We start from the raw sequence: 26,048 nt of genomic DNA, 5'->3' as shown, positions 1-26,048 counted from the left end.
TTAAGTTTTGATTTCCTGTCTGTTATTACAAAAAGCTACTGGGTAACTTAGAAAAAAAAAGTTGCATATTTTTCAAAGAATGCTATTCCAAAAAAGGGAAGAGAAAAAAAATGGACTGTTTTTCAAAATTTTATGCTAAATCAGATTTTATACTAGCTACATACATACTCTCTCTCTCTCACAACATATACACACACACACACAGAGTGGTGGGAAGCCCCCAAAATTTGGGAAAACTATATTGAAAAAAAGTTAATGGAAAAAAACCAAAGCCCCTTCAGCCCCTGCTAAATTAGAAAGCATCACCATTAATGTATTTTAGCAATGGATACATTGGTCCAGCTTTTTCTGGAGCACAGTTTGTGAAGTACCACATGGATCTCAAAAATAGAGCCAATTATGCTATATCCCTTAGCTGCCCCTGCTAATAAGATTAAATCCAAACTCCTTTTTTTTTTTTTTTAAAGATTGTATTTATTTATTTGACAGAGAGACAGCCAGCGAGAGAGGGAACACAAGCAGGGGGAGTGGGAGAGGAAGAAGCAGGCTCCCAGCAGAGGAGCCTGATGCGGGGCTCGATCCCAGAACGCGGGGATCACACCCTGAGCCCAAGGCAGACGCTTAACAACTGCACTACCCAGGCGTTCCTAAATCCAAACTTCTTATCATGGGACCGGTGCAAAATTAGCCTTTCATAACCAGTCTTACCTGCTGACATTCCCAGTGCCATGTTCCAGTCCTGCCAACGTTCAAACATTCTAACAGTATACTTATCTTAAGGATCCACACCCTTGCACAAACTATTTTCAGAAATGCTCTTTTCCTAAACTCCGGTGAAGTTTTTTATTACCTTCAAGGTGTCACTCAAGTGAAGTTACCTGTTCTATGAGGCCATCACCCTGAATTCCCAGGTAAAGTTACTTAATGTTCCTCTTTGTTCCCATAGTATCTTATGAGGTAGTACTCATCAGAGTGGATTTTAACTCTTGGTTTACACGAACTCTTCCTGAGGGCAGGTGCTATAGTCTACGCTTCTTCAAAAACACCCAAATTCTGGCAGAGTCCTACAATACAGTGGGCTAAAAACTGCTATCCAATAAATGTGGCTTGAAGACTGGCTAGTTAGAAATCAGTGCTACCCTTCTAACTCCTTCCTTAATTTCAAATGTATCAAATTGGTCTTACTCTGGAAACCACCAAAATAATTCAGTTTTCTAACAACAGAGTAAATCCCTTTGGGAATTCAAAACTCTATGGCTCTTTGTATTCGCAGGGCATACTCTGCACAGAACAAGTTTGCTGCTGAACGTGACACAGCTCTTACATCCACTCCCTCCTTTCAAGTTGCCTGCAGAAGGGGCTACGTAAGGAAGGCACTGGTGGGATAGGACAAAGAACCTCAGGTTTCTTTTGGATGGGGAACTGTAAACTCTCCTTTAAAATTCCTTTTTATCCTAGTACAAGTTTCTCTGTATAAACAATGATTTAAAAACAAACAAACAAACAAAAAAAGCTTTTCTCAAGTTACTTCTCTACTGGACTATTGTGGGGGAAGAACCTTAAATTATTCTTCAGACCTGACTTGAGATAATCCGAATTTTGAGCAGTATTCACGAAGCCTTTGCAAGGTGAAATGGTGTGAACACTAATTTCAGAGATTCTACTGGACTGGCACATATACCTACAAAAACTCCCCCACCTCAAAAGGTGCTGACCTCGGGGCACCCGGGTGGCACAGTCGGTTAAGCACCGATTTTGGCTCAGGTCGTGATCTCAGGATCATAAGATCAAGCCCCACATCAGGCTCCGCAATCACCACGGAGTCTCCTTAAGACTCTCTTCCCCCTTCCTCTGCCCCTCCCCTCCGTGCTCTCCCTCTCTAAAATAAATAAATCAATCTTGAAAAATAATGGTGCTGACCTAGTAACTTTGGGACACAGTAGACATCTTTAAGACTAAAGGTAAAAGGAACTGAATATAAGTCTATACTCTAGTTAATAAAGTTGTTTCTTTCATGGGTACGGGTTAACAATTCCAACGCTGCTATATACATATACTGAAATGAAACAAGATTAATCAAGTGGATGGCAGACAGTGAAACTCCCTACTCACCGCTGGAGTAGGGAGTTTCACATAAGCAAGGGGAGGAAGGCAGAAAGATCTATGTGGTAATGGCTATGGATAATGGAGGTATCAGTATAAATTCATATTTAACCTAACATACACACATATGTTACACATAGCAATATTATAATATATGTAAATAGTTAGCATAAACTCTAATTTTTTTGCTTGTCAGCTGACAGGGCCTCTAAGAAAATGACATTCCAGTAGCAACAAGCATATCTAATATCTAGATCTTAGAATCTAATACCGTTCTCCAATGAAAGAACAGGGCTCCATGGAGCAATGGCTGATTCTACGACTGGGGTAGGAGATATATAAGACAATGTGCAAGTCTGAAGCATCTTACAGGGTCAAAAGGTAAGGAAGTATTAAAAACACATACATCCATACCCATGCTGATAGGGGTATGTTAAAGAAACACAGAAGCCAGCGAAAAGAGCTCCATGGCTTCCATGGCCAAAGCTGGAACCACTTCAGCACTACTGACTGAATCAATGAATGAACAGATGAGGGGAAAGAGATGAGTCCCCCATGCAGAAGAATTCCAAATAGTTTATGTAGGTACAGATACTCTGCTTCAAGGAAGGTGAGCAAAACTCTCCCACTCCTTAGGTGTGGACTATGCATAGTGATTTCCTTCCTAAGTTACAGTAAAGGGGAAATAAAGAGTAACTTTACAGTGGAGAAACCTGACAAACACATTTACCCTGATATGATGTGATGGAAATGGCACTTCACCTCTGGGATCTTTCTTCAAAAAACCCATAACCCTAGTAATCATGTGAAAAACATCAAATGAATTTGAATAGGGGCATTCTACAAAATACCTGGACACTATTCCTCATAACTGTTAAGGTCATCAAAAATAAAGTCTGAGAAAATCGAGTGGAGCCCTAAAGAAATATGATAACTAAATATACTATGGTCCTGGAACAGAAAAAAGACATTAGATAAAAACTAAGGAAATAAATAAGATTATGGACTTTAGGTAATAATAATACATCAATATTGATTTGTGAGCTATAACAAATGCACCATACTAATGTAAGATGTTAGTAATAGGGCAAACTATGTGCAGGTTATATGGGAATTCCTGTATTCATCTTGACGTTTCTGTAAATCTGAAACTGTTTTAAAAAATAAAATACATTTTTAAAAAAATTCCCCCATCTCTCAACTCTTTAGACGCAAAGCTGAAAATTATAGAAAAAAGGAATAAGCATGTTTTTAATTTCTCTACATCTCTTGCTAACTCAGTTCAAACACCTGAAGTCCCTATTCTGTTACAGGATGAGGACCTTGGTCCCTGCAATGGAAGGTGGGTAGAAGAAGAGATCTTAAGAGAATTAACTACAGTAAGGACATAAAGAGGATTTAGATTTTATCAACAAACTGCTGAACCCTCTCAGGGGTGTAAAGCTCACACTGGTCTTTACTGGGATTTTAGAACAGTGCCCAGACAGGAGCGGAAGGCATGTGAATGTGAACACATCTACCAGGAGAACAAGGGGAGCAAAATGCCCCGCAGGAGCACCTGCAGCCCTCTCCATCTCTGCCCCCTTTCTCCTGACAAGAGAACTGGGAGACTCAAAGTATAGACTGCTGGGAACAGACGCCAAACTATCAAAGAAAGATAGTGTTCTCCCACTCTTGTAATTCACACTGGTATCAGAGTTCTACCCCTCGACCCTTCCCTCCCACATCTACTCAGTCCCAAGTTCCTCTCATGAGAAAACATTCCGATCTGGCTGCTGACATGAATGGAAGGCTGGGAAGAAAGGCATCTGAGGCCTGGATCCAGTCCCCCACATCCAAGCACTGACCAGCTGGCTTATGTGGTGAAGGTGCCACTATCACAGGTAAAACCAGCAGGGTGCCTTAGTCTATAGTGGAAGACAAAAGTGGCGTATGTGGTATGTGTTTAACGGGCAAAACCCAAACACCCCCAAGGCCTCCAGTTTCAGATCACTGGTTCACTACCCTTTTTCTACAGCACAGAATCTACCTCAGATCTAAACCACAAATCAAAACTCATAGCAGAGTCGTGTACAAAAGCAGAAACCAAGAGATCTTAAAAGCACTATTAGAAAAGCTGAAGGCTTGAGGGAATGAGAGAAAAGGGTATCCAAGATAAAATTCAGATCATCAGCCAGACTCTAGGACAGAAGAGAGGGTGATTGGCAGGCCCTCCCCCAGTCATGGATAGACTTACTTCCACAGACACCCTTCTTCCTCTGATTTTATATTCAATATTCAGCAGGCCAATTCCCAGAAAAACTGTCTCAAGGAAGCTTCCCTTTAAAAAGAAATTTCTCAAAGTACAAGAGTCTCCTAGGAGTTCAGTTTAGAAAAAAGCTAGTCGATTTTGCACAATCACTCCTAGATGCTGTATATCAAAGTTCTACATCTTCAGACACATGAGACTACCTTAGAATGTGGAGAAGGAAAAAACCCCAGAAGATGAGGCCTGTCTTCTATTTTCCCGCCTACCTTCCCATCATGGATGATGGTTCACTCTACCAGCTAAACCAATAAAAGGAAGTACAAATACCTGATCTAGCAATGCCGCTGTCCCGGTCTTCATTCTGTCCTCTGCTCGGCATGTCAACCGGAGTGCTGTGCGCTAAGATAAAGGCAAAAGGTAAGCATGTCACTGAAATACCCAAAGAACGAGTTTTTAAAAATGACTCCTGACTGGAGTCATTTTTACATTTCAAAGTAGGCTAGCGCTACTGATGACTGGCTTATGTTTATATAAAAATTAACCAGAAAGCAAAATTAAATATGTAGAAAATGAGTGAAAAGAAGACAAAGCCACTGCCTTTATCCTACTGTAACATAAACACTTTTTGGAGTGATGCTCATTTCTAAAACGAACTGTCATAATAAACTATTCATGCACTTGACACAATGAACAAACATTCTCAGGCAGATACTTTCGGCCACTTGCCTCATTATTAGTAATATTCAGATCGCCCTGTATTTTCAAAATGCTTTATAATCAGTTTCATTAGTAACTATAGGCAATTTTAGGAAACAGGAATACTTGAATACCATTTCGTACATTTAAAAAATGTTTCTCTTGTTTATAATCCACTCTCTTGGCAGATAAAAAAACACTTATATTCATTTTCCAATATTTCTTCCTCCACTTCTTTTCCATATACACTCAGTATTATTGTAGTTACTGAGAAAAACTCATATCCTGGCATGAATTTTAAAAAAAAAAACCCTAAGTATTACAGACTTCTAGGAATGCTTCAGATTCATCTCAACTGTGTACTGATTGAGCGGCAGGGTAGATGGCAGGTTGCTATAGAAAGCTTTACAATGTACAAGAAGCCCAGTGCCCTGCCGGATTGTTGTATTTGCCAGCTATTTTTGAAACATGTTTATTTTCACAATTTTAAAGACAGCATATAAACATCTTATCCTCACTCTAAGTAGGTGGGAGGGTGTCAGTTTCATGGTGTTTAGCATATTTCCGGCTACAGAGAAGAACAGAATGAAGAATACCATTTGCCATAAACGTAACCTTTAATGTTAGTAGTGAAGATTCCCCACATTTGTTAATCATGCCAGACTACAACAGACATTCAACAGCTTTAGCTAGCAAGGCCAGTTAAATCTCAGAATTACCTACCCAGAGAGACCGAGATGATTATACCTGTAAAGAACCTAGAAACTATATTTAAACTACTTAAATGCTAGAGAGAGAGAGAGAAGGAGAGAGAGAGGGAGAGAGAGAAAGACAAGGAAGAAAAGAGAACGAGAAAGAGAGGTCTTCCATGCTCTTATTAGGGTGACTTTTGAAGAAACTCTGTGCAGGTAAGGATGCAGGTGAACAAATGGATAAAGGTATACCATGAGAAAGGGAAACAGTTCAGAGCAGCAGAAGAGGCCCAGGAAAATCAGAAAATATAATCCTCTTAGAAACACTAAGGGCTCATTTCAGATCAAATCAGCTTACAGTGGGGTATTAGCAAAGATATTTACAATAGAGGTTCTTCGGTGGAATTTTCAAAACACCATGAACTTGGCTGCATGTGAAACTAATATCTCAAGAGCCCCTTGGATTTCTAGAGAGGCACCAAAAAGGATTTTTTTTTCTAAGAACCTGCACAGGATTTATTATTCATATGTGTGTGGGTCACACTGTACTCAGCATTCCACACAAACCTGCAAAGAAAGAAGCACTCCGGGTGAGCCGGAGAGGTCCTCCTTCAGCTACGCCCTGCAGCAGTTTGCTGCTGCATGCCTGCAGCACACCTAGGGACAGAAACACACACGAGAGGGCAAACAAAGTACACACACAGAAATAAACACGGATTAAAGATAATGCAAAAAAAAACACACAACACAACAAACTCAAATAAAGCAAAACACACACCCACAATAGTGGTATTCAGAAAGAAAGAGCCCAGTTATGTGGTGGATTTTACCTAAGTTACTCCCAGTACGACAAGGACCCAAATTATTCTGATTTGTGTTCAGTTTTCCCAAATTAGGATCCTGGTGGATGTACTCAAAGCTGTCTTGCAAGCTAAATCCGGAGGGGAAGGAGGGGAGAGAGAGAGAGAAAAAAAAATCAAGAGACAAATAAAGCTGTTTTCTAACAAACTCTCAAACATGAGACAACTTACCAGCTGCCCAGACTTTTCTTTATAAATGAATAAAGTCTCACATCTAGCAAAGGAAACAAAACTTCAGGGGAATTTGTTGGAGGAAAAGACAAAAGAAGCTTTTTGGAGGCAGTCCAACCTATAAAACTAAACAATGCTTTCCTAACAGTTTCACGTTATAAGATGGGGGGCATGGAACTCTACGGTAAATTTTGCTTTGGTGACTGACAACGAGGATACTGCTATTCGTTTCTAAATTGTGCTTTAGTAACTAATACCCAAGATGTTGCCATTCATTTCAAGGGTAATTTCACATAAACCTTCAAAATGAAATTCATCTTAACTCTTAGTTAACATCTATAAGCAATCTGGCAACTTTTTTCAGGAGGACGATATAACAGAAATTATGATTCCTCTAGGAGTTTGACTTCACGACACCTAAAAAGTTAGAGTTACTCATAAACACAAATGTGAGAGCAGATTTTAATAATTTACTTGATTTATTAGCCAGTTAAATAAATATCAAGACTTTGAGGATAATACAGCAGAATGAGGCCAAAATAATGTTTACTTAAATCTGAGCTTGATATTCCATTATAGGGAACCGGTGTAATAACTGAGTCTGAAAAAGAATATCTCACAAGAGAAAAAAACAAACAAACATCAATTCCCATACTGGCTTAAGTCATGTCAGTCCAATGTTAAATGCTTAAACAAGTTAAATTCAGGGGCGCCTGGGTGGCTTAGTCGGTTAAGCATCTGCCTTCAGCTCAGGTCATGATCCCAGGGTCCTGGGATCAAGTCCCACATCCGGTTCCTTGCTCAGTGGGGAGCCTGCTTCTCCCTCTACCCCTCCCCCCTGCTTCTGCACTCGCTCTCTCTGGAAAATGAATACACAGAAGCTTTAAAAAAAAAAAAAAAAGGAAAAGAAAATTTTTTTAAAAAGTTAAATTTATTATTTTGTTGAAGAGTAAGCATTCTTACTCAGTAGTACCGAAATGTACACAGGAAAGTATTTTTAATTTCCCAATATAAAAAAGAACAGCCTTCATTTGACCCCTAAGAATACTCCTTTAATTCAGAATAACTTTCAAACTTACCAAAGTATAACAAATGTTTTGCTTTATTAAAAAATGAAGCATATGAACTATTTCTGCTTGAAAAGTTCGAAATATATGAACAAATGTACCAGAATGAGAGTTAGACACATCAGTATTCTCAGTCTACACAGAAGTGTAAAATTAGAGGAGGAAGAAAACTGAGAGGAGTGACGATCAGAATGGCGTATGGCCCAAGTACATACCAATCATGGAGGCTACACTGACGGCTAGAGACAGTGAGCACGTATGGCCCATCCTGCCATGCATATGCCCAGCAGCCTGGAAAAACCCACTACTTACTTCATTCCTTTAGAAATAAATTAACACACGAAGTAACCAACAAGTTGTGGTGTTGTTTTTTTTTTAAAGATAAAATAATGTTGGAAAATAAACAGCCATCTGTCTTTAAGGCCACCTGATAAAGTCAAAGGCCTTTTCATACTCATTATGTACAGGAAAATGGCCACTTTTAAAATCCCTTTGTTAATGTGGACTCTTCCCACTTCTCATTTCAAAAGAACTTACAGCCCTGGAAGAACTACTCTATCCAGAATAGCCACTTAAAAAAATGGGGGAGAGGGGGAAAAACAGGTATAGAACCCCACACTTACTTATTTGTACTCCCACAGAAGCTGCCCATTCTAGCAGAGAATACTTTACTAATCATCAGTTGTGGAGGAGAACTGGAAGAGAACAAAAAAAGGGGGGAGAAATGCATTTCTGATTAAGAAGCCATATCACCATTCCATTTCTCACAACTAGTAGAAAAAGCAGCTCAAACTCACCGGATATAGTGTATCTTTAAAGTGGAGCCTTTGTAACTCATTGCAACTGAGCCAAACATCATTTCCCCTAGCATATTGACATCAGAAGCTGGTCTTGTGTACTGCCACACATGAAAGAGACCACAATCAAAGTTAGTATGTGGCACAATGTGATATATAATGCAACAGAAAATAACATTTATTGACCTATGGGTCCGTCTTAAGTGAAGCAGGTAACTAAAACTGTTTCTCAAAGCAGAAACTGGTCATTTTACTCTATAACGGTGATTGGCTATTTTTTTCTCCCAAATTATTACTATGTTCATGATTTAATCTTTATGTACAACATCTCCGTACAGGATCCCAGTGTCTCAGCAGGGGTCATTCTTAATCTTGTTATGAAAAACAGAGATTTCTCATTATCACCATTTGTAAACTCTAGAGAGAAAGCTTAAGTTCTGGAAAAAAAAAAAACAGGGTAACTCTTCTCTTGGTACTAAAAATACATGCTGAAAAGAAACACAGTTCAGTACTATTCACCTAAATAATTAACGGTGTTGAATGAAAATGCCAATTGGCACAGGGAGGGTTTTGTGAGGGTCCAAAAGGTAACAGACGGTCTGATACTTGAAAGTTTTACCAAAAAATATTTCAAAAATATTTGACCCCATTAGCTTCTCAGCAGTCTTTCTTGTCCCTTTTGTCATTCAAAAGGGTGGCCTGAGCTACCTCCAACTTCCCCAAGTCTCATTTGCTTAACCTACTGCAGCCTATTCAAACTGCTCTAGTGATGGCCTCTGCCTTCCTGTCAAATCCAATGCACTTTCCAGTTTGCTTTCTTAAACTTTATCTCCCAAGCTAGCTGTTTTGAATCTCTTCTTTCTTACATCACCCCTTGAACAGGGTTGTTCCTCAGAGGGCACTCCTACTCACTGTCTGTACTCTGAACCACTCTTGGGATTTTGGTTATTCTTCACATAGGAATACCTCCCACATCTTTATCTCTAGGCCCAAACCTCTCCCTGAACTCTAGAATCCTATATCCAAATGCATTCACTTACATATCATAACAATATATTATTATATATCATATATAATATGTTACATGTAATATGTATATTATCATATACATATAATGATAATGTATTATTAGGATATATGAATGAATGCATTTGGATGTAAGATTCTAGGTAGCTATTCTAAATGCTCATGACACACTGATGAACATGACAGATATGAATATCAACCAACCTAGTGTGCCACAGGCACCACAACACAGCCTGACCAAGACAAAACCACCATCTCTCTCTGACCCAGCCCCATACTCTGCTAGTATGCTTTCCACCCAAGCAAAAACATGGGAATTGTTCTTAGCATTCTCTTCTGAACCTTTTTTTTAAGCTCCAAATACACACACACACACACACACACACACACACACACACAGATACATGCGAGTACATGCACACACTAATGCACATATACACACCTACTTAGACATGTTTCCAGAGAAGGAAAGAGAAACATAAATCTATCAGCCTTGTTTAACTAGGCTCCTCTGTTTGGTTATAGCTCACGCCAACCTCTTCTCACTACATGCAGACAGAAACCAACTGTCTTTCACATTTTTTATTAATAACTTCCACCCACCACCTCCATTTTATAATCTGCTTTTTCTTGGGGTACAAGGTCTACATGCTGATTGTAATTCTCAACTAGCTGAAAATTTCACTGTATACTGTTTTAATCACAAACTGCCTTGAGACCCAGGAGCACGGTGAAATTAAGGGCAAATGCGTGGCACAAATCCGGAACATGAAATTAACAAAGTTCTATAGACCAGTGGCTGCTGGCAATTTACCTGGCTTTGCTTTTCCAGCAACATGGAAAATTCCACGAGTCAAAAAAAAAAAAAAAAATCTGCTACATCCTCCATCAGTTTACACCCTCCTGCTCCTCTTCAGTATTTATGAAATATTTATTCCCTTAAGTCTACTACACCAGTATTTTTCAATGACCCTAATCCCTATCCTCTACTGCCTTACTTACACACACACACACACACACAGCTACCAGCCCCATATCCCTTACATTCAAATTACATCTCGTTTCTTTCTTCTCCTAAACACAGTTCTCTTCATCCTGCTGGCAAGTGCTATTTTCTTAGGATGCCCATATACATTCCCAGAATCCTTAAAATTCTCATAACAAAACTGGAAAATCCATGCTTTTTAATCAGGTTCTGGCAACAAAGGAAGTAAAACAAAAGGGTTTCCCTCGTTCACAAGATTTCTTCCTCATTCAGTATGTATTATCCTGGGTCACCTGAACTCAATTACAGTTTTTATCAAGAGACAAAAACCAAAGTGTGAGAACAGCACTGACATGAAAGACTTCAGAGCACATTTGAATACTTATGCTCATGTTCCTGGAGTGGAAGCCTCAAGCAGGTGTTCTTCCCTGTGGAGAAATCACAGTAAGTGACGGCAGCCCCCAGGGGTATCGGCCATGGCAGGGACGCCTTTACCTGGTACTTTGGGAGCTGCTCCTTAGTGTGTGGTAGAGATCCCCCAGAAGAACTGTGGGAAGAGACGCTGCTGCTGCTGCCGCTGCCGCTGCCCTGACAGCACTTGGCTGACAGTTTAATAGGGACATCCTCTGTTTTCTGGGGTGACAGACAAGCAAGATAAGGTATTGCTAAGTGTATCGGGCTCCCTCAACATGCTCTTCACTGGGAATTTCTTTGTGAAATCACTCTGGTATGTTGTTCATAACTTGCACAGAAAACCAGAAGCCTTCTTCCCCCTTCCTGATGAGGACAAAAATGTGGTTCCTGAGAGTCTGTAATACCTGGGAGGGAGGCAGGTGGAAGAAAGGTAACTGGACAGAAGATGGGGGTTATCTAGTATGACTATTCTCAAGTAATTCAACCGTTACTTATGTTTGCATTCACCTCTTGAAATTGGCAGTGAGATCTGATCTCTGTGCGGGTTACTGGAGGGTCTGTTGGTACTGTGGGGAGTCATAATCTATAAGATTATGTGGAGGAAGAAATGGCTTCAAATTTAAAATTTCACCAGGCAAACAGAACGAAGTAAGAAAGCAAAATTACTGGGGCGCCTGGGTGGCACAGCGGTTAGGCGTCTGCCTTCGGCTCAGGGCGTGATCCTGGCGTTCTGGGATCGAGCCCCACATCGGGCTCCTCCGCTGGAAGCCTGCTTCTTCCTCTCCCACTCCCCCTGCTTGTGTTCCCTCTCTCACTGGCTGTCTCTGTCAAATAAATAAATAAAATCTTTAAAAAAAAAAAAAAGAAAAGAAAGCAAAATTACTAATCTGGAAAGTCTGAGTTAGTATTTTTAATGACACACCTTCTCCAGCACTCCTTCAAAGGTAACAGGAGAGAAAATCATGAGGTCGAAGTTGTGAAAGATGAACCAAAACTTGGAAATAGGAGCTCCTGTGAATTATACATCATGTGATGGAAACGTGGCATCTAAAGGTTAGGAGTAATAGTAGAGTATCTACTAGATATTCCCTAAACAGAGTTCACTGCTAATTTTATGACAGTGACATAGAGGCATAAACATACACCTTTATTAATTTTGCCCTTCCCCCTACACCGAAATGTATTACTCCCTACAGAAGCATCCTGTGCCACTATGATAAGTTGTTTCTATTCTGTCGGAGTCTTACTTGCTTTTTTGTGTGCAGCTTTTGCTTGGAAAAACATGAATGCAACTGCAGCTTATCTAATCTCCAGTGTGACAGTCACATTGGTGGTCTAATGCAAATGCCGGCAGTCATGTGCTTGACACAAACTCATGACGTTTTGTGCTTGCCAAGGGAGTGGGGGGCTGAAAATGGGAAAAGACTGTAAGGAAAACACACACTGTGCTGGTCCCTAAGAGCCACTCCAGCAGCAACAGCACTCAAAGTCATTCTTGGTTATTCTGGGTATCGGGCACCTCTTCAACACCCTGTTTAGATCTAGCTGTTACTTAATACCACTTAAACCAGAAACACAGCCCCTCAGAGAGCCTAAAGTGACACTAACTCTGCACCTGCCTCACAGAATGCTCGACCCTCTGGCTGGGGTACAACATACTGAGCAGTCTATAATTGGAGATAACACCTGGTACGGTGAATAGAGCACTGTCTATTTTTTTTGTTTTTGGACTCTTTGTAGCCTTGGGAAAGTGACAAACCTCTCTGGACTAGCTGCCTTTTCGATTAAATGAGTACTTCCAGACTCTAGGGTTATCACTGCTCCAATATACCAAAATTCCAGTTCCTTTTGAAAACCAGTGAGAATTTTTTCCCTCCACCTGTTACCACCATTAGGAGCCTTAGTGATGGTGTGCGGGCATTCCAACTAAACGACGGGTACAAGGCCTTCAGGGAAACAGGAAACGATGTGGAAAATCAAGGGGAAACCATGTCCTGTCCACCAAAGGGTCAAGTGCTGGCTCACCTAAACTTTAATACAAATCTACTATTAAAGCCTACACGTGAATCACCTGGGAGATCCCTCCCCCACCCCCATCCCCAACCTAACAAGCCCAACAACTACTGTAATGATTAGCTACCTGGCAGACTTCCACTTTAAAGCACTATGGAATCTACCCAGCTAAACTGCCTTTAACCAAATACTTCCTTCCTGCAGAAATGATCTTTATCAAAAGCAGGAAAAGAGCCCCTTGGCCCTGATGAACAAAGACCGTGAAATAAACTATTCATTTACTTAGCTACACATTCTATGAACTGCCAGAATTTGGTCAGTATAGATAACAAGGTATTGAACACGAAAAGAATGAAAAGTCTAAAGGTGACAACTTAGAGGTACCCTGGGCTGATGTAAGACTCAGGGAGGACTGGACTCTACGCCTCACCTGGACATGTGACCTTACCTTTCCTGTTCTGGCTCCCAGGGATCAAGGGCTGTTATGTCCTCACTTTACCCATCCCAGACCCCCCACGCCCCACCACCAGAACGCCATCACCACCATCCTGTTCTCCACTAAAAACAGGAAATAAATAAAGATTCCTTGGTCAGATGGGTTTGAGAACTACTCCCTTTTGAAGATGAAAGTGTATGTTAGCATACTGAAGCCCTATGGTAAGGAAAGCTATTTAATTTTGTTTAACCTACTGTAATGTAATACTTCTTATTATCTATAAGAAATACTAGACAGAATGATCTATTAACTTCCCTTCAGGCTAACACTTTATGAATTTGAGTTCTCAGTTTTCCTATCACACAGCACATGTTTGGCATCCAAATCATACCGAATTGCAACTCCCCAGCAAATTTACCTCTAGTAATATTTACAGTACACTACTGAGCATCTGTCATGATTCCTTGCTAACAGTTTCACCTGTGTATATTAATAAGAATACAAATGCAGCAGGGCGGGGTGGCGGAGAGCCTTTGTTTATGTTTCTTCTGAACCATTAATGATACTGTACAATACAGCCCAAAGAGAAGATTATGAATTAATAAACGATTGCTCAGAGAAGTGGTTAACAGCACAAATAAAAAAGATGAAAGCAAATCTGCATTTCATACCTGAGTTGCCACCTCTTCAATCTTGTGAACCGCTTTAGAATCAAATAAGACTTGTCTGCCCCTCCTTTCACAGTCCTGGTAAACTATCAGGCGGATCTCATTCAAGTCAAACTCCGAACATGACCAACTGTGGATTAAAAAGGGAAAAAGAAGTTATGTTATCCACAACACTTGGAATGATCATGGAGAGCTAAGTTTCCTAGCCAATGAACCTATGTGCATCAGAAGGCCACAAGAGGGCAGAGATTATGACCCCGTCACACCCAGGGGCAGACAGCCTTGTCTGCGGGATCAAATGGGCCATACAAATATTGCCAAATGTCCGTGACAAAGGTTGGGAAGACTGCTGTAAATAATAAACCACTGGAGAGAAAGTGTCTCCTTCCAAAGCCGCTCTGGGCAAAGATAGCAACCAAAAATCACAAGGATGTGTAGAGAAAGCTAAATTTGGATGCCTGCATTCTGGGGATGGCACACCTGATGTACAGGAGTGTTCAAGCTTCTGTGTCACTGGCCGGGAACCATTTGGAGCAAGTGAGTGGGGCCTTCTTTCCTCCTCTCCCATCCACCAAGGCTCAGGTAAAACTGAGTGGAATTACATATCCTAAAATTTAGAATTTTCCTCTATTATAGCTAGCTCTGATGCAGAAGTTTTGAAAACCAAGTGCAGGGGCTCCTGGGTGGCTCTGTTGGTGAAGCATCTGCCCTCAGCTCGGGTCATGATCCCAGGGTCCTGGATCACACCCCGCATCGCGCTTCCTGCTTCTCCCTCTATCCCTTCCCCATGCACACGCTCTCTCAAATTAATAAAATCTTAAAAAAAACCAAGTGCATCACTGCAGAGAATCTGAATTGCTAACAGTTAACAATCAGCAATACAGAAGCATGGCTTATTCCTGTTAAAAAGAAAACCACAAGCCCAAAATGGTGTCACTTATGCCAAGTCACCAAACCAGGATTGAACACCTAACTTAACAGTTTCAACCTCCCCTAGAAATACAGTCTTAACCAGTCAAGAATTTTCTGACCAACATGAGGTAATCTGTCACTTGGGCCTTCTCCAGGCCTAAAAGGAGATGAGGTAATGTGCATGATAAGACCCCTGTCCTTCCCCCTACGGGAAAATGACCAAGCCTCAAACAATCCTTTCTTTTCTTTTGCTATTAACTCCTTGCTCCGTCCTCCTTCCTGTAAAATCCGTCCATTCTGTACAAGTCCTCAGAGCACTCCTCTACTTACTGGATGGGACGCCACCCCATTCACGAATTGCTTAATAGAGCCAATTAGAACTTCAAATTTACTTGGTTAAAGTTTTGTCCTTTAACATTCCTAAACAAACCAAAAGTTGCTGGGATAAAACTGCTCGAAACACAAGTTTGTTCTTGAGTAATGAATGAAATGAGAATGCAAGAACTACAAAAAAGGTAATCATTTAAAATGCACTGCTTTGCGGCGCCTGGCTGGCTCAGTTGATAAAGTCTGCGACTCTTGATCTCCAGGTCGTGAGTTCAGGCCCCATGATGGGCACAGAGCTTACTTTTAGAAAATTTAAAAAATGAGTAAATATAAAACGCAGTGCTTTGGATATTTTCAGTTATTAGTCTGTTAATCCATTCAACACATATTTGAGTGCCTACTACGATTCAGGTGCTGTGGTCCTGATGCTACGTATTCAGCAGTTAACTAAACAGACCTGGCTCCTGCCCTCACAGAGAACGTGGTTTAGTGGGGAATACTGAGCTAATAATGATATGAATGTGTAACTACAGACTGTCGCAAGGGCAAAAAGGAAAAGTAAAGGAGTCTCATATTTTTAGATCTGAGGAGCAGGGAAGTCCCGAAGGATTTAAGGAAGTGAAGCAGGCATCTGGCTGGCTCAGTTAGTAGAACACCTGACTGTTGATCTTGGGGTCTTGAGTTCAAGCTGCATATTGGGTGTCTTACTTAATAAGAAAACAAAACAAACAAACAAACAAAAAACAGAGGATTTAAGAAAGTAACATTTAGGGGCGCCTGAGTAGCGCAGTCGTTAAGCGTCTGCCTTCGGCTCAGGGCGTGATCCCGGCGTTCCGGGATCGAGTCCCACATCGGGCTCCTCGGCTGGGAGCCTGCTTTTTCCTCTCCCACTCCACCTGCTGTGTTCCCTCTCTCGCTGGCTGTCTCTCTGTCACATAAATAAAATAAAATCTTTAAAAAAAAAAAAAAGAAAGTAACATTTAAACAGGGCTTGAGAGGGGAGCCTGGGTGGCTCAGTAGTTAAGCATCTGCCTTCGGCTCAGGTCATGATCCCGGGGTTGTGGGATTGAGCCCTACATTGGGCTCCCTGCTCAGTGGAAGTCTGCTTCTCTCTCCCTCTGCCTGCTGCTCTCCCTGCTTGTGCTAATATAGAAATAAAATCTTTAAAAAAAAAAAAAAAAGCCAAACTGATACAGTGTCTGGTAGCCAACCACAAATTGTGCATTTTGGCTTTTTCCTTTTTCAGGCAGTGGAAGTTAATATTGAATATATTCTTTCAAGGTAGCAGATTAGTTTTCTTAAATCCCAGTACCGAAAAATATAAAGTTCTGGTTGTATCTTCTTTTAACAACCTATGTTCTAAACTACTATGTCCAGCCTTGCTCCTGATTTTGATAACAACATGGCAAGTTTATTTTGGAAATCATTTTCTTCTCAGTCCAGAGGTAGTCTGTGATCCAGGCCTGGCCAATCAGACCCCCAGCTAGGCTGTGAAAGCCAGTCCCCAAACTCAGTTTGCTCGGCTGGCAAATGATGGTGCCTGTTTTTTTGCCATTATGAGGTGAGAGCCTCTCTCTGAAAACAAAGTCAACGTGGGAGCAGAGCAGAGGTGAGCAATGGAGTGAGATGGATTCTTGTTGGCAATCGAAGCCAGCTGCTTCTGAGTGAGCACTACTCCTGCAGTTAGTTTTCTGTCACAACCCCAAAAGTCCTGACGACTGTGCCCCAAACCACTAAATTTTAAAATCACACAAAGTCAGTAATCATACCCTCTGTGGGGTGCCTGGATGGCTCAGTCAGCAGAGCATGCGACTCTTGATCTTGGGGTTGTTAAGTTCAAGCACTACACTGGGTGTAGAGATTACTTAAAAAAAATCTTCAAAAAAATAGCTTCCAAAATTATTAAAACATAGTACACAGGCTAAAGTTACTGAAACTGAGAAAGCAAAGAGTGTTTAATTGTCTTTTTTCTTGTTCGACCTATTTTGCCCCAACAATTACACTTTGCCAAAATAGCTTTATAATTTATGAAGCAAGTTGTTCAATCCTTTTCTTTTTTTGAGGAGTAATCACGACTCAAATATCAAACTGAGGACAGCCTGACTAGAAGAGCTGAGATTTAATAGTGATCATACCATCTTATTAAATGTTTCATGCTATTTTTCAATTCTGAAAGAATGGAAATAAAAGCTGTGGAAGGGAAAAGTACATATGTTGGATTGTCCAACTTTCTGACCCAAATACCTTAAAAAGGTATGTTTTATAAAATATAAGGCAAACTCCACTCTCTTTCCATATGAATATTATCTTATTTAGTATGTAATCAAATTCTCGTCAGCTGTCATTACTAATATTAGTAGAGGAAATCACAGTTGAATAATCTGACAATGAAAATACAGGCAGGACAAAGGAGATACAACTGAGTGCTTCAGAGAAAGGCAGGCCTGGGATCAAATCTCAGCTCTGCTTCCCACTGGTGTGCAGCCTTGGGCAAATCCCCCCAAGCAGCACTCGTGGGGCCTGGTGTGAAGAATAAAGGAGATAATCTGTGGAAATCTCCCAGCGCACTGTCAGCTTTTTCCCCTACCATCCTCCATATACAGAACTTGGGTTAGTCATCATCACATGCCACATGTATCTTCTGCACGTCCGCATTCCCTTCAACACTCAACCAAAAGTTATTGTGGGGCTTCTGTGAGTACCAACCATGGTTCCTGGTGTTTTACTGAGGGTAACTCTGCATGACTCAAAGAGGTATGAAAAAATAAGCCTTGGGCTTTTGCCTTAAGATATCTATTTGAAAGATGTTTATTCTCATCAGAACTACCTCATTTCTTTGCCTTGGTTGAAGGCAAGGATAGAACGCTGGTCTCTCGTATCATCTGTCTACTCTATGGTCACAGCTGTCTGACTGGAGGCAAAACAAAATAAGATGGTTTATCTACCTTTTCTTACTGTAAAATTTAAACAAAAGGACTTAGATGGACCCTTTTCAGTTTTAAGATTCCATGATGCTAAGATAAGCCAGGAACTGAAACCAGATCTTATTTTTGGAACTACTCAAGAGCAGTAAGAAAGTGACCAAAGTCTAAATTACTTACCTGAAAGGTGACAAGCAATAAATGAGTTAAGCATAGAAAACAGAATTCTCTTTAAAATAAATATAACCCACCTGAAACTAATGATGTACTATATGTTGGGTAACTGAATTTAAATTAAAAAATGTAAAGAAAAAATAAAATACACATAACCATGTGTTGTGCATTGAATCCTGTCCCTCAATTTCCCTCAATTCCTAATTCCCAGTACCTGTGAATATGACTTGTTTGGAAACAGGGTCTTCGCAGATGTAATCAAGTTAAAATGAAATGATATTAGATTAGGATGGACTTTAATCTAATGACTAGTGTCCTCATAAGAAGAGGGAAATTTGGACACAGACACAGAGGGAGGTGATGACAGACAGATCGTGGAGTTACACTGCTACAAGCCAAGGAAAGACAAAGAAGGCTGGCACTTGGGGATACCTGGGTAAGTCCATACTCTCAAGGAACTTAAAATCTAGAAGACACAATTATACAGGAAACTACATGAAAATAAAAGGGCAAGGCAGAATATAGAAAGCAAGAGGGAAAAAAAAAACAGGAAAAAATTCCCAGAAGCAGCAATATTTGAACCAATGAATTAGGAAGGACGGCAAGGATTCCACGTAAACAGGGGAGTCAATCATTGCAGAATAAGGGCATGGCACAGACACAAAAAATCAAATGATACAAAGCCGAAGTGTTCATTGGTTGGATTATGTTTATGGCAGAAGAATTACACAGGAAATGAGGCTAGAAAGACAGTTTAGGACTACTTGTGGCGAGCCCCGAATGCTATCCCAGGGAATGAAACTGTTTAAGAAAACCATTTTCAGAGCAAACAGAATGGTGGTAGTGGGGTGCCTGGGTGGCTCAGTCGTTAAGCGTCTGCCTTTGGCTCAGGGCGTGATCCCCGTGTTCTGGGATGAGCCCCGCATCGGGCTCCTCCGCTGGGAGCCTGCTTCTTCCTCTCCCACTCCCCCTGCATGTGTTCCCTCTCTCGCTGGCTGTCTCTCTCTCTCAAATAAATAAATAAAATCTTAAAAAAAAAAAAAAAAAGAATGGTAGTAGTGACTTGCATACCCAGGGTTTCAAGGAGTCATGGCTAATAAGGATGAGAGAAGTAGTTGTAGGATTTGCAACATCCTCCAAGACCAGTTGGAGGAGTCAGGCTAGAAGTGGGTGGGCTCAAGTATGCCCATGTGAAACATGATCTATGAAAGATGAATGCTTCAAATTTTTTTCCCTCTTGCTCTCACACAAGGAAATAACCCTATATATTCAAAAACAAGCTCACAAGAAGAGTTAACAGGGCAGTCTTGTGATCCAAGAATGTGGATGTTTTAAGAGTCAGATATGATAGGGAACTTTAAATGGTCCAAGAAAAAGTAAAATTAAACAAAACAAAACCAAGAATAACAAGCACAACAAAAAGTGGCCATATTATCCATTTAACAAGTAGCTCCTGCATGCCTACTGTATGCCAAGCATCAGCACTGGGATACAGGAATGAACAAATCATAATTCCCGCTCTATGAAACTTACTATATTTATGATGATATTTACTCTTAAACCCTATTCTATGTCCTTTTTTCTACCAACTCTCACCACCCCTCTTTCACAAAAAGTTTCTAAAAACAGAAACGCTTTCAAAAGGTTTGCTCAAGAATAGTGAGGAAGACCTAATGACTCTTACCTAAAAATATAGGAAGACTAGGGATGGAGAAAAGGGGAAAAATTGCACTTGAGAGGGCCATTAGAGTTCACCCTGTCAGCACAAACGTACATTATTTCCCACTCAGTAACAAGCTATTTAAGAAAAAATTATGTAAATAGATGGCAGTAACAAATTTGGATTCCTTTTTTTTTGGGGGGGGGGGTCTGGGTTAGTACTCTCAGGAAGAGAGGAAACAGGAAAAGTAATCTGCAAATCAGTTGACGTTCCTATTTTATACTGTAAAAGTCTTTGTGCACAACTTACCAAGTTCAGTTTCAGAGTTACTCATAAAAATTTACCACTGAATTACTGTTCTGTGGTCAAGAGTATAATAAAAAAGTATTTAAAGATTCCAATTCTTATCAGAAGCTTTAATAGATGAAGCTAGCCTAAAGATATAATTTAAAAAACGATTCCAAATAAATGTATCCCACTGTTATTTTACCAAAAGAAATTTCTATTGGCTATTAGCTGCAACTTTGTCTTTAAGAAAGTAGATGATGTGTAAATTGACTCCTTTTGCAGAAGAATACAAGAATGAATCCTTATTATCAGCAGCATAGCACAGAAAGAGCACTTGGAAGTAACATGAGCCTCAAAGCACACTCCTGCATTGACTCCTTTCACACACTTTTAGGACCTGGCTTGACCCAGTACCATGAAAGATACCAGGAACAGAAATTACATAGATCCAGGTCCTACCTCAAAAGGCTTACAACTTGATATGGGAAGGCCAACATACAAACACTTAAGTAAACTACACTGTCACAGATACTGAGATTAATGTCCATGTGGCTTATAGAACTTAAAGGATGAAGAGGTAAAGCCCACATTGTAGGGGTAAGGGATGGATGAAAGTCACAGAGGCTGTGATGCTTGGGACGTGAATTGGTATTCACCAGGATAAACAGAACTTTTAACTCTAGCTCTACCACTTTTAGCCCAGGTGACTTTAGGAAAGCACTTATCCAGGGCTCACTTTCCCAAACTGTATCTGCCTTATCTGTCTCACAAGGTTGTTGGGAAAAACAGAGACTAAGTATGAAAGTACTCTTAAACCTGCAAAGCATAAGTCAGAGGTAAGTAAGTTCAGACACACAACTCTTTCACCGAGATCTTTGGGGCCAGGTGTTTAAGAATTCGGAATTTTTTATATTTTAGAAGGTGCTCATACCATATGTTATGTGGGGCTCCATGTATAACCAAATCCCAAAATAATACAAATTAGTATTACGCCAGGCCAAGTTATGGATATTTATGCTGAGTGGATTAGACAGGAACTATGCATAGCCTCACAATAGTTCAGGTTCATTCCAAGAATCTTTTCAGAGATTTTAGGATTTTAGAACTGTAGGATACGAGATTGTTGACCAATGTAATGCTTACTATGTCTTACGGAAGGTCAAAAGACTGGAGTAAGTAACATTAAGTCCACCAACATTATCCCAGATACAACTAATCCCTAACAAAGATGACCATCAAAGTTTATGTGTAAGTAGGTGGTAACTCAGAACTCATTTCTCCCTCCCACTGAAACAATACTATAAATGGTTGCAAGGGTCACGAGATAAACCACCCAAGTCTTTATGTGTTCACACAGCAATAACAAAACATTATGAGTCATAAAATAGCCTGAGGTTTGGGTACCATGTACTGTGAACTATGAAGTACAGAGGAGGAAAAGACAGAATTCCCTCCTTTTCTTCCTGAGTTCAGGGTCATGTCAAGTAAAACTGTGAAATAGGTAAAGTTCATATATGGCCTCATGGGACCATCACAGACCCCCTACTGCCCTAGGGCCCCCGTGGTATTGACAAAACCACAGAGCACTGCACTGGGCGTCAGAATGCCTGAGTTCTAGGCAGGATCAATGGCCTAATCCCGGTCACACTTCTTCATCTCATAGTCCAGTGTTTCTTCCTCTATAAAAATGATGGGTCAGGGCTAAATTCACCCCTCAAGGTCTCATCCTTCCAACTCTCACACACAAGAATTCCAAATCATCTATAAAGTACACACAGTGTGATTTAGAACAGATGACCCCAGCCAGGTATGTAGAAAAGCCACCATAATGAATTAATCCACATTACTGCACAGCATCCTTTAACCCTTCTAGATATACTCTATACTTTGACAAACATGCTTCTAACACATCTTTAATCAACAGAACTTTCAAAAGATGCTAACAAAATCTGCAGAGGAAAAGTACAAGTTCTTTTGAGGCAAGAGGGACTCTTGAGGGGACAGGTGACTATGCCACTATGCCAACTAGGATTTCACCCCGGCCAGATTTTGTTGTTATTATTAATAGGTTTTTCCCTCTCTCCCCTTAAAAACTCACGGAATCTCTAAATATGGCCCATATTTTCCAAAATAGTTCCTTTAATTCATGTTCTTTTCTGGTATCTTTAAACTAGAAGCTATCAGTACTTTAAAAAAAAAAAAAAAAGTAGGGGGCGGGGAGTGCCTGGCTGGCTCACTTGCAAGAGCATGCAACTTTGGATCTCAGGATCATGAGTCTTAGTCCCACGTTGGGTACTGAGATAAGTTTTAAAAAAACAAATAAAAAAAACCACCAAACTTTGCTGTTCATCTCTATGCATGCTTTAATTCAATATTCATGAGCTAATTCATCCATACACATGTCAGCATAACCAAAATGGTCAACATTCATTACTGTATTTCAGGATTACTGAAATGCACAATGGCCCTGCTGAAAGCTAACTTGCAAAAACATGATTTCATATCTTCTCCTGAAAGTAAGGTTTTCCTACCCACCCAGGGAAATTATATACTAATAACAGATAAATATTTAAGACATTGGCTTGTATATTAATTCCAGATCCATTTAAACTGTACACAAATAAGGTAATAATTCTATTTTCCTAGAGGTTTCCCAAGGTCAAAAGCATGGTTCTCTCTGTAAGGTTTTTTGTTTGCAAAATGAGAAAGCCAGGATCAATATAAACTGTACCAATCTTTGGTTGTAAAATATTAGCTCTAAAAGAAACAGGGGTGGGCGAGCACGTGGGGGAGTGCTCAGAGCATAGCACTGTAGGGTCGGGCCATGGGGCAGAGGCAAGAACCAAAATAAGGGGGGAAAAAAGACAGACATGGGTACAAACACACATACTTACTCTTTGACCCAGCAATTCCACTTGTAGGAATTAATCCTACAGATCAGTTTGCAGGGGTTCAAAATGATTATGTACAAAAAGGTATTTACTGTTTGGAATGGCAAAGGACTGGAAACTGTCAACACAAGATTGTTAAATTATGGGGTCCATCCATACAATGGAGTAATGTACTACAGATATAACAACAAATGAGGAAGAGGAAGATCATTATGTAATTATATCATAAGCCAAGACATCACTTAGGAAGAAGTACAAAATACTGTGCATAGAATGCTACCATATGTATTTAAAAAAAAAAAAAAAAAGAAAAATGGAGAAAAAATTCTGGATCTTACTATATATGCATAGACTATCTCTAGAAAGATAAATAATGGTTAGGCTGGTTGTGTTTAGAACTATCTTTTTAGATTTATTCATTTATTTTTAAAGAGTGAGTGCGCATGTGCTCTGTGCCAGAGGAAAGGCAGAGGGAGAGAATCTCTAGCAGACTCCCTGCTGAGCACAGAGCCCAATGCTGGGCTTGATCCCATGACCCTGATTTCATGACCTAAGCCAAACCAAGAGTTCGATGCTCAACTGACAAAGCCACCCAGGCGCCCCCAGAATTATTTAATACATATCTGTCAAAACAGCACAGCGTGTAGACTCTGGAGCCAGGCAGCCTGAGTTCAATTCCTCACTCTGCCTCTTTCTAGTCATGTGACTTTGGGAAGTTACGTAACTTCCTTGTTCCTCAGTATCTCATTTGCAAAATGGGGAGAGTAAGTCCTACTTCGTAAGTGTTGGAGGATTAATGCAGAGACAGGCACACAGTAAGTGTGCTGTAAGTACTAAAACTTTGTACCTTTTGAATATTTAACCATATGACTGTACTATCTCTTGAAAAATTAAAAATAAATTACGAAACTGAGGGATACAAAAAGAACATGCTATTTTTTTTACCCATCAAATATTCTATTATTGCCTTAAGACAAACAACCTTAATTACCGTTTGCTTTAAAAAGCTTCTTGGTAGCTGAAGCATGAGGCAGTGGGTGAACTCCTACAGGGAAACCACCTTAATGAATTCAAGGCATTTAGATTCAGTTTCAAATATGAAGTTTGGCCTTAGACAATGACATTTATTGAGCTTTCTTGTCAGCATTCATATACCACATTTTCCTGCCCTTCTTCATCCCCTGCCCCTCCCAAGGACAGAAAAAGTTTCTCTCTGAAAAAGTTATCCCTGTTCTCATTTATTAAACCTATTTATGGCCTTTATTACTGTTGTAGTACTACCTCAAACTGCTTTCTACCATATTAAATAACTGCCCTTTTATTACTGCATAATCTCATAGAGCCTAGAGATACTACTTCGAGAAAGTCTAATGTTTGGATATAGGGGGAAGACCAGTGATCAGAGCCACGAAGCACAGATACAAATAACTGCCTAACATTTTAGAGTTTGCCGAATACTTTATAGAATTCACCCGAGCTAACCCTCACAAATGTCCTGTGAGAGCCTTATTAATTACATATTTTATATAGAAATTAGGGGACTATTAAAAAGTTATAACCAGTAAGTGGCAAAAACAAGACTCAAACCAATGTTTCCTGATTCCGAATTCTGTGCTCTTCCAACTCTGTGATACTATCACCTTCGTATCAGTAGCAAACTAGTCAGGGTAACAGCCTCTATGCTCCAGAACATCCCTCTGCATTTCTTTCTGAGCTATAAAAACCCGTTACACTTGAAAAATAAGAAAACTAGTGATATAATGTAAAGACCGAAAAGCAGAACACAGAACTACATATACAGTATGAATGACCCAATTATGTAAAAAAAAAAACAAAAAAAAACCTGTTATCAAAGCTTTCTAAAAAGTTTACCAAAAATTAGTAGCTCATATCACAGACAAAAGATTAATCTCTCTAATATATAAAGGACCAGAAATCAATGAAGTTAAAGACTTGCAAACCAATGGAAAACTGGGCAATGGATACAGCTAGTTCACAGAAAATATTAAGATGATTTTTAAACAGGAAAAGATGTTAAACCTCTCTCTTAGAGAAAAGCAAATTAAAATCATACACCTATCAGATTGGTGAAATTCTGTAAGTTAAGACACCCTACTTGATTAAGACAAGTAGAGACATAAAATGGTATGACTACATGGGGAGGGTAATTCATCATAGCTGTAAGAATTACAAGTATTTGTAACCTTGGACCCACCAATCCGACTTCTGGAACTAAGCAGATATAAACATGTGATTGCAGCATGTTTGCTAAGAGCAGAAGCCTGGACAAGTGGAGAAGACACTGGTAGTGGCAAATTGTATCACTTATGCTAAATTCACACAACAAAACAGCAAGCAGCTATCGCAGAGAGTGTGCAAGGATGACAGCAAACCTGTAAGATCTCCAGATGATACTGAAGTCCAAACAGCAAAGAGCAGATTCCTGTGTATAACATGCTACCTTTTGTGTAAGAGGGAAGAATACATATTCGTATTTACTTATTTCTACACAAACGAAATATTTAAAAATTTAGTTTATATATATTGAATTTTAAAAAGTAGAAAAAGGGACAAAAGTTCTGACTTCTGAAAGCAAAACTCACAAGAATATTCTGCTCTCCCAGGTAAAGAGCGAGATTAGTTTATCAAAAGTGGTTGTTCTTCCATTAGTTCTAAAATTAATTTCTAGATCTTATAGT

The 26,048-nt window shown here is 40.0% G+C and overlaps 1 protein-coding gene across 5 annotated transcripts in view; it reads right to left on the bottom strand.

Moving 5' to 3' along the window:
* The window catches only part of FNIP2 (folliculin interacting protein 2), a 131,877-nt gene that overhangs the window by 52,615 nt on the left and 53,214 nt on the right, over positions 1-26,048 (bottom strand). For 3 of the 5 annotated variants that reach the window (XM_045798730.2, XM_045798731.2, XM_045798728.2), the window contains exons 2-8: positions 14,180-14,306; positions 11,141-11,278; positions 8,635-8,735; positions 8,461-8,532; positions 6,570-6,670; positions 6,307-6,396; positions 4,679-4,750 (exon numbers count right to left, since the gene is read on the bottom strand). In XM_045798730.2, coding sequence (XP_045654686.2) covers positions 4,679-4,750; positions 6,307-6,396; positions 6,570-6,670; positions 8,461-8,532; positions 8,635-8,735; positions 11,141-11,278; positions 14,180-14,306 — 701 coding nt within the window. The remainder of the gene's footprint in view (positions 1-4,678; positions 4,751-6,306; positions 6,397-6,569; positions 6,671-8,460; positions 8,533-8,634; positions 8,736-11,140; positions 11,279-14,179; positions 14,307-26,048) is intronic. The other 2 variants (XM_045798732.2, XM_045798729.2) reach the window with 1 other exon arrangement.

The sequence above is a fragment of the Ursus americanus genome, chromosome 13 (genome assembly GCF_024610735.1).
Source record: "Ursus americanus isolate L20-20 chromosome 13, mUrsAme1.1.p, whole genome shotgun sequence".
In the NCBI taxonomy this organism is placed as follows: Eukaryota; Metazoa; Chordata; class Mammalia; order Carnivora; family Ursidae; genus Ursus; species Ursus americanus.
Note: the sequence above shows the minus strand (reverse complement) of the source record. Positions and strands in the feature narration are given on the sequence as shown.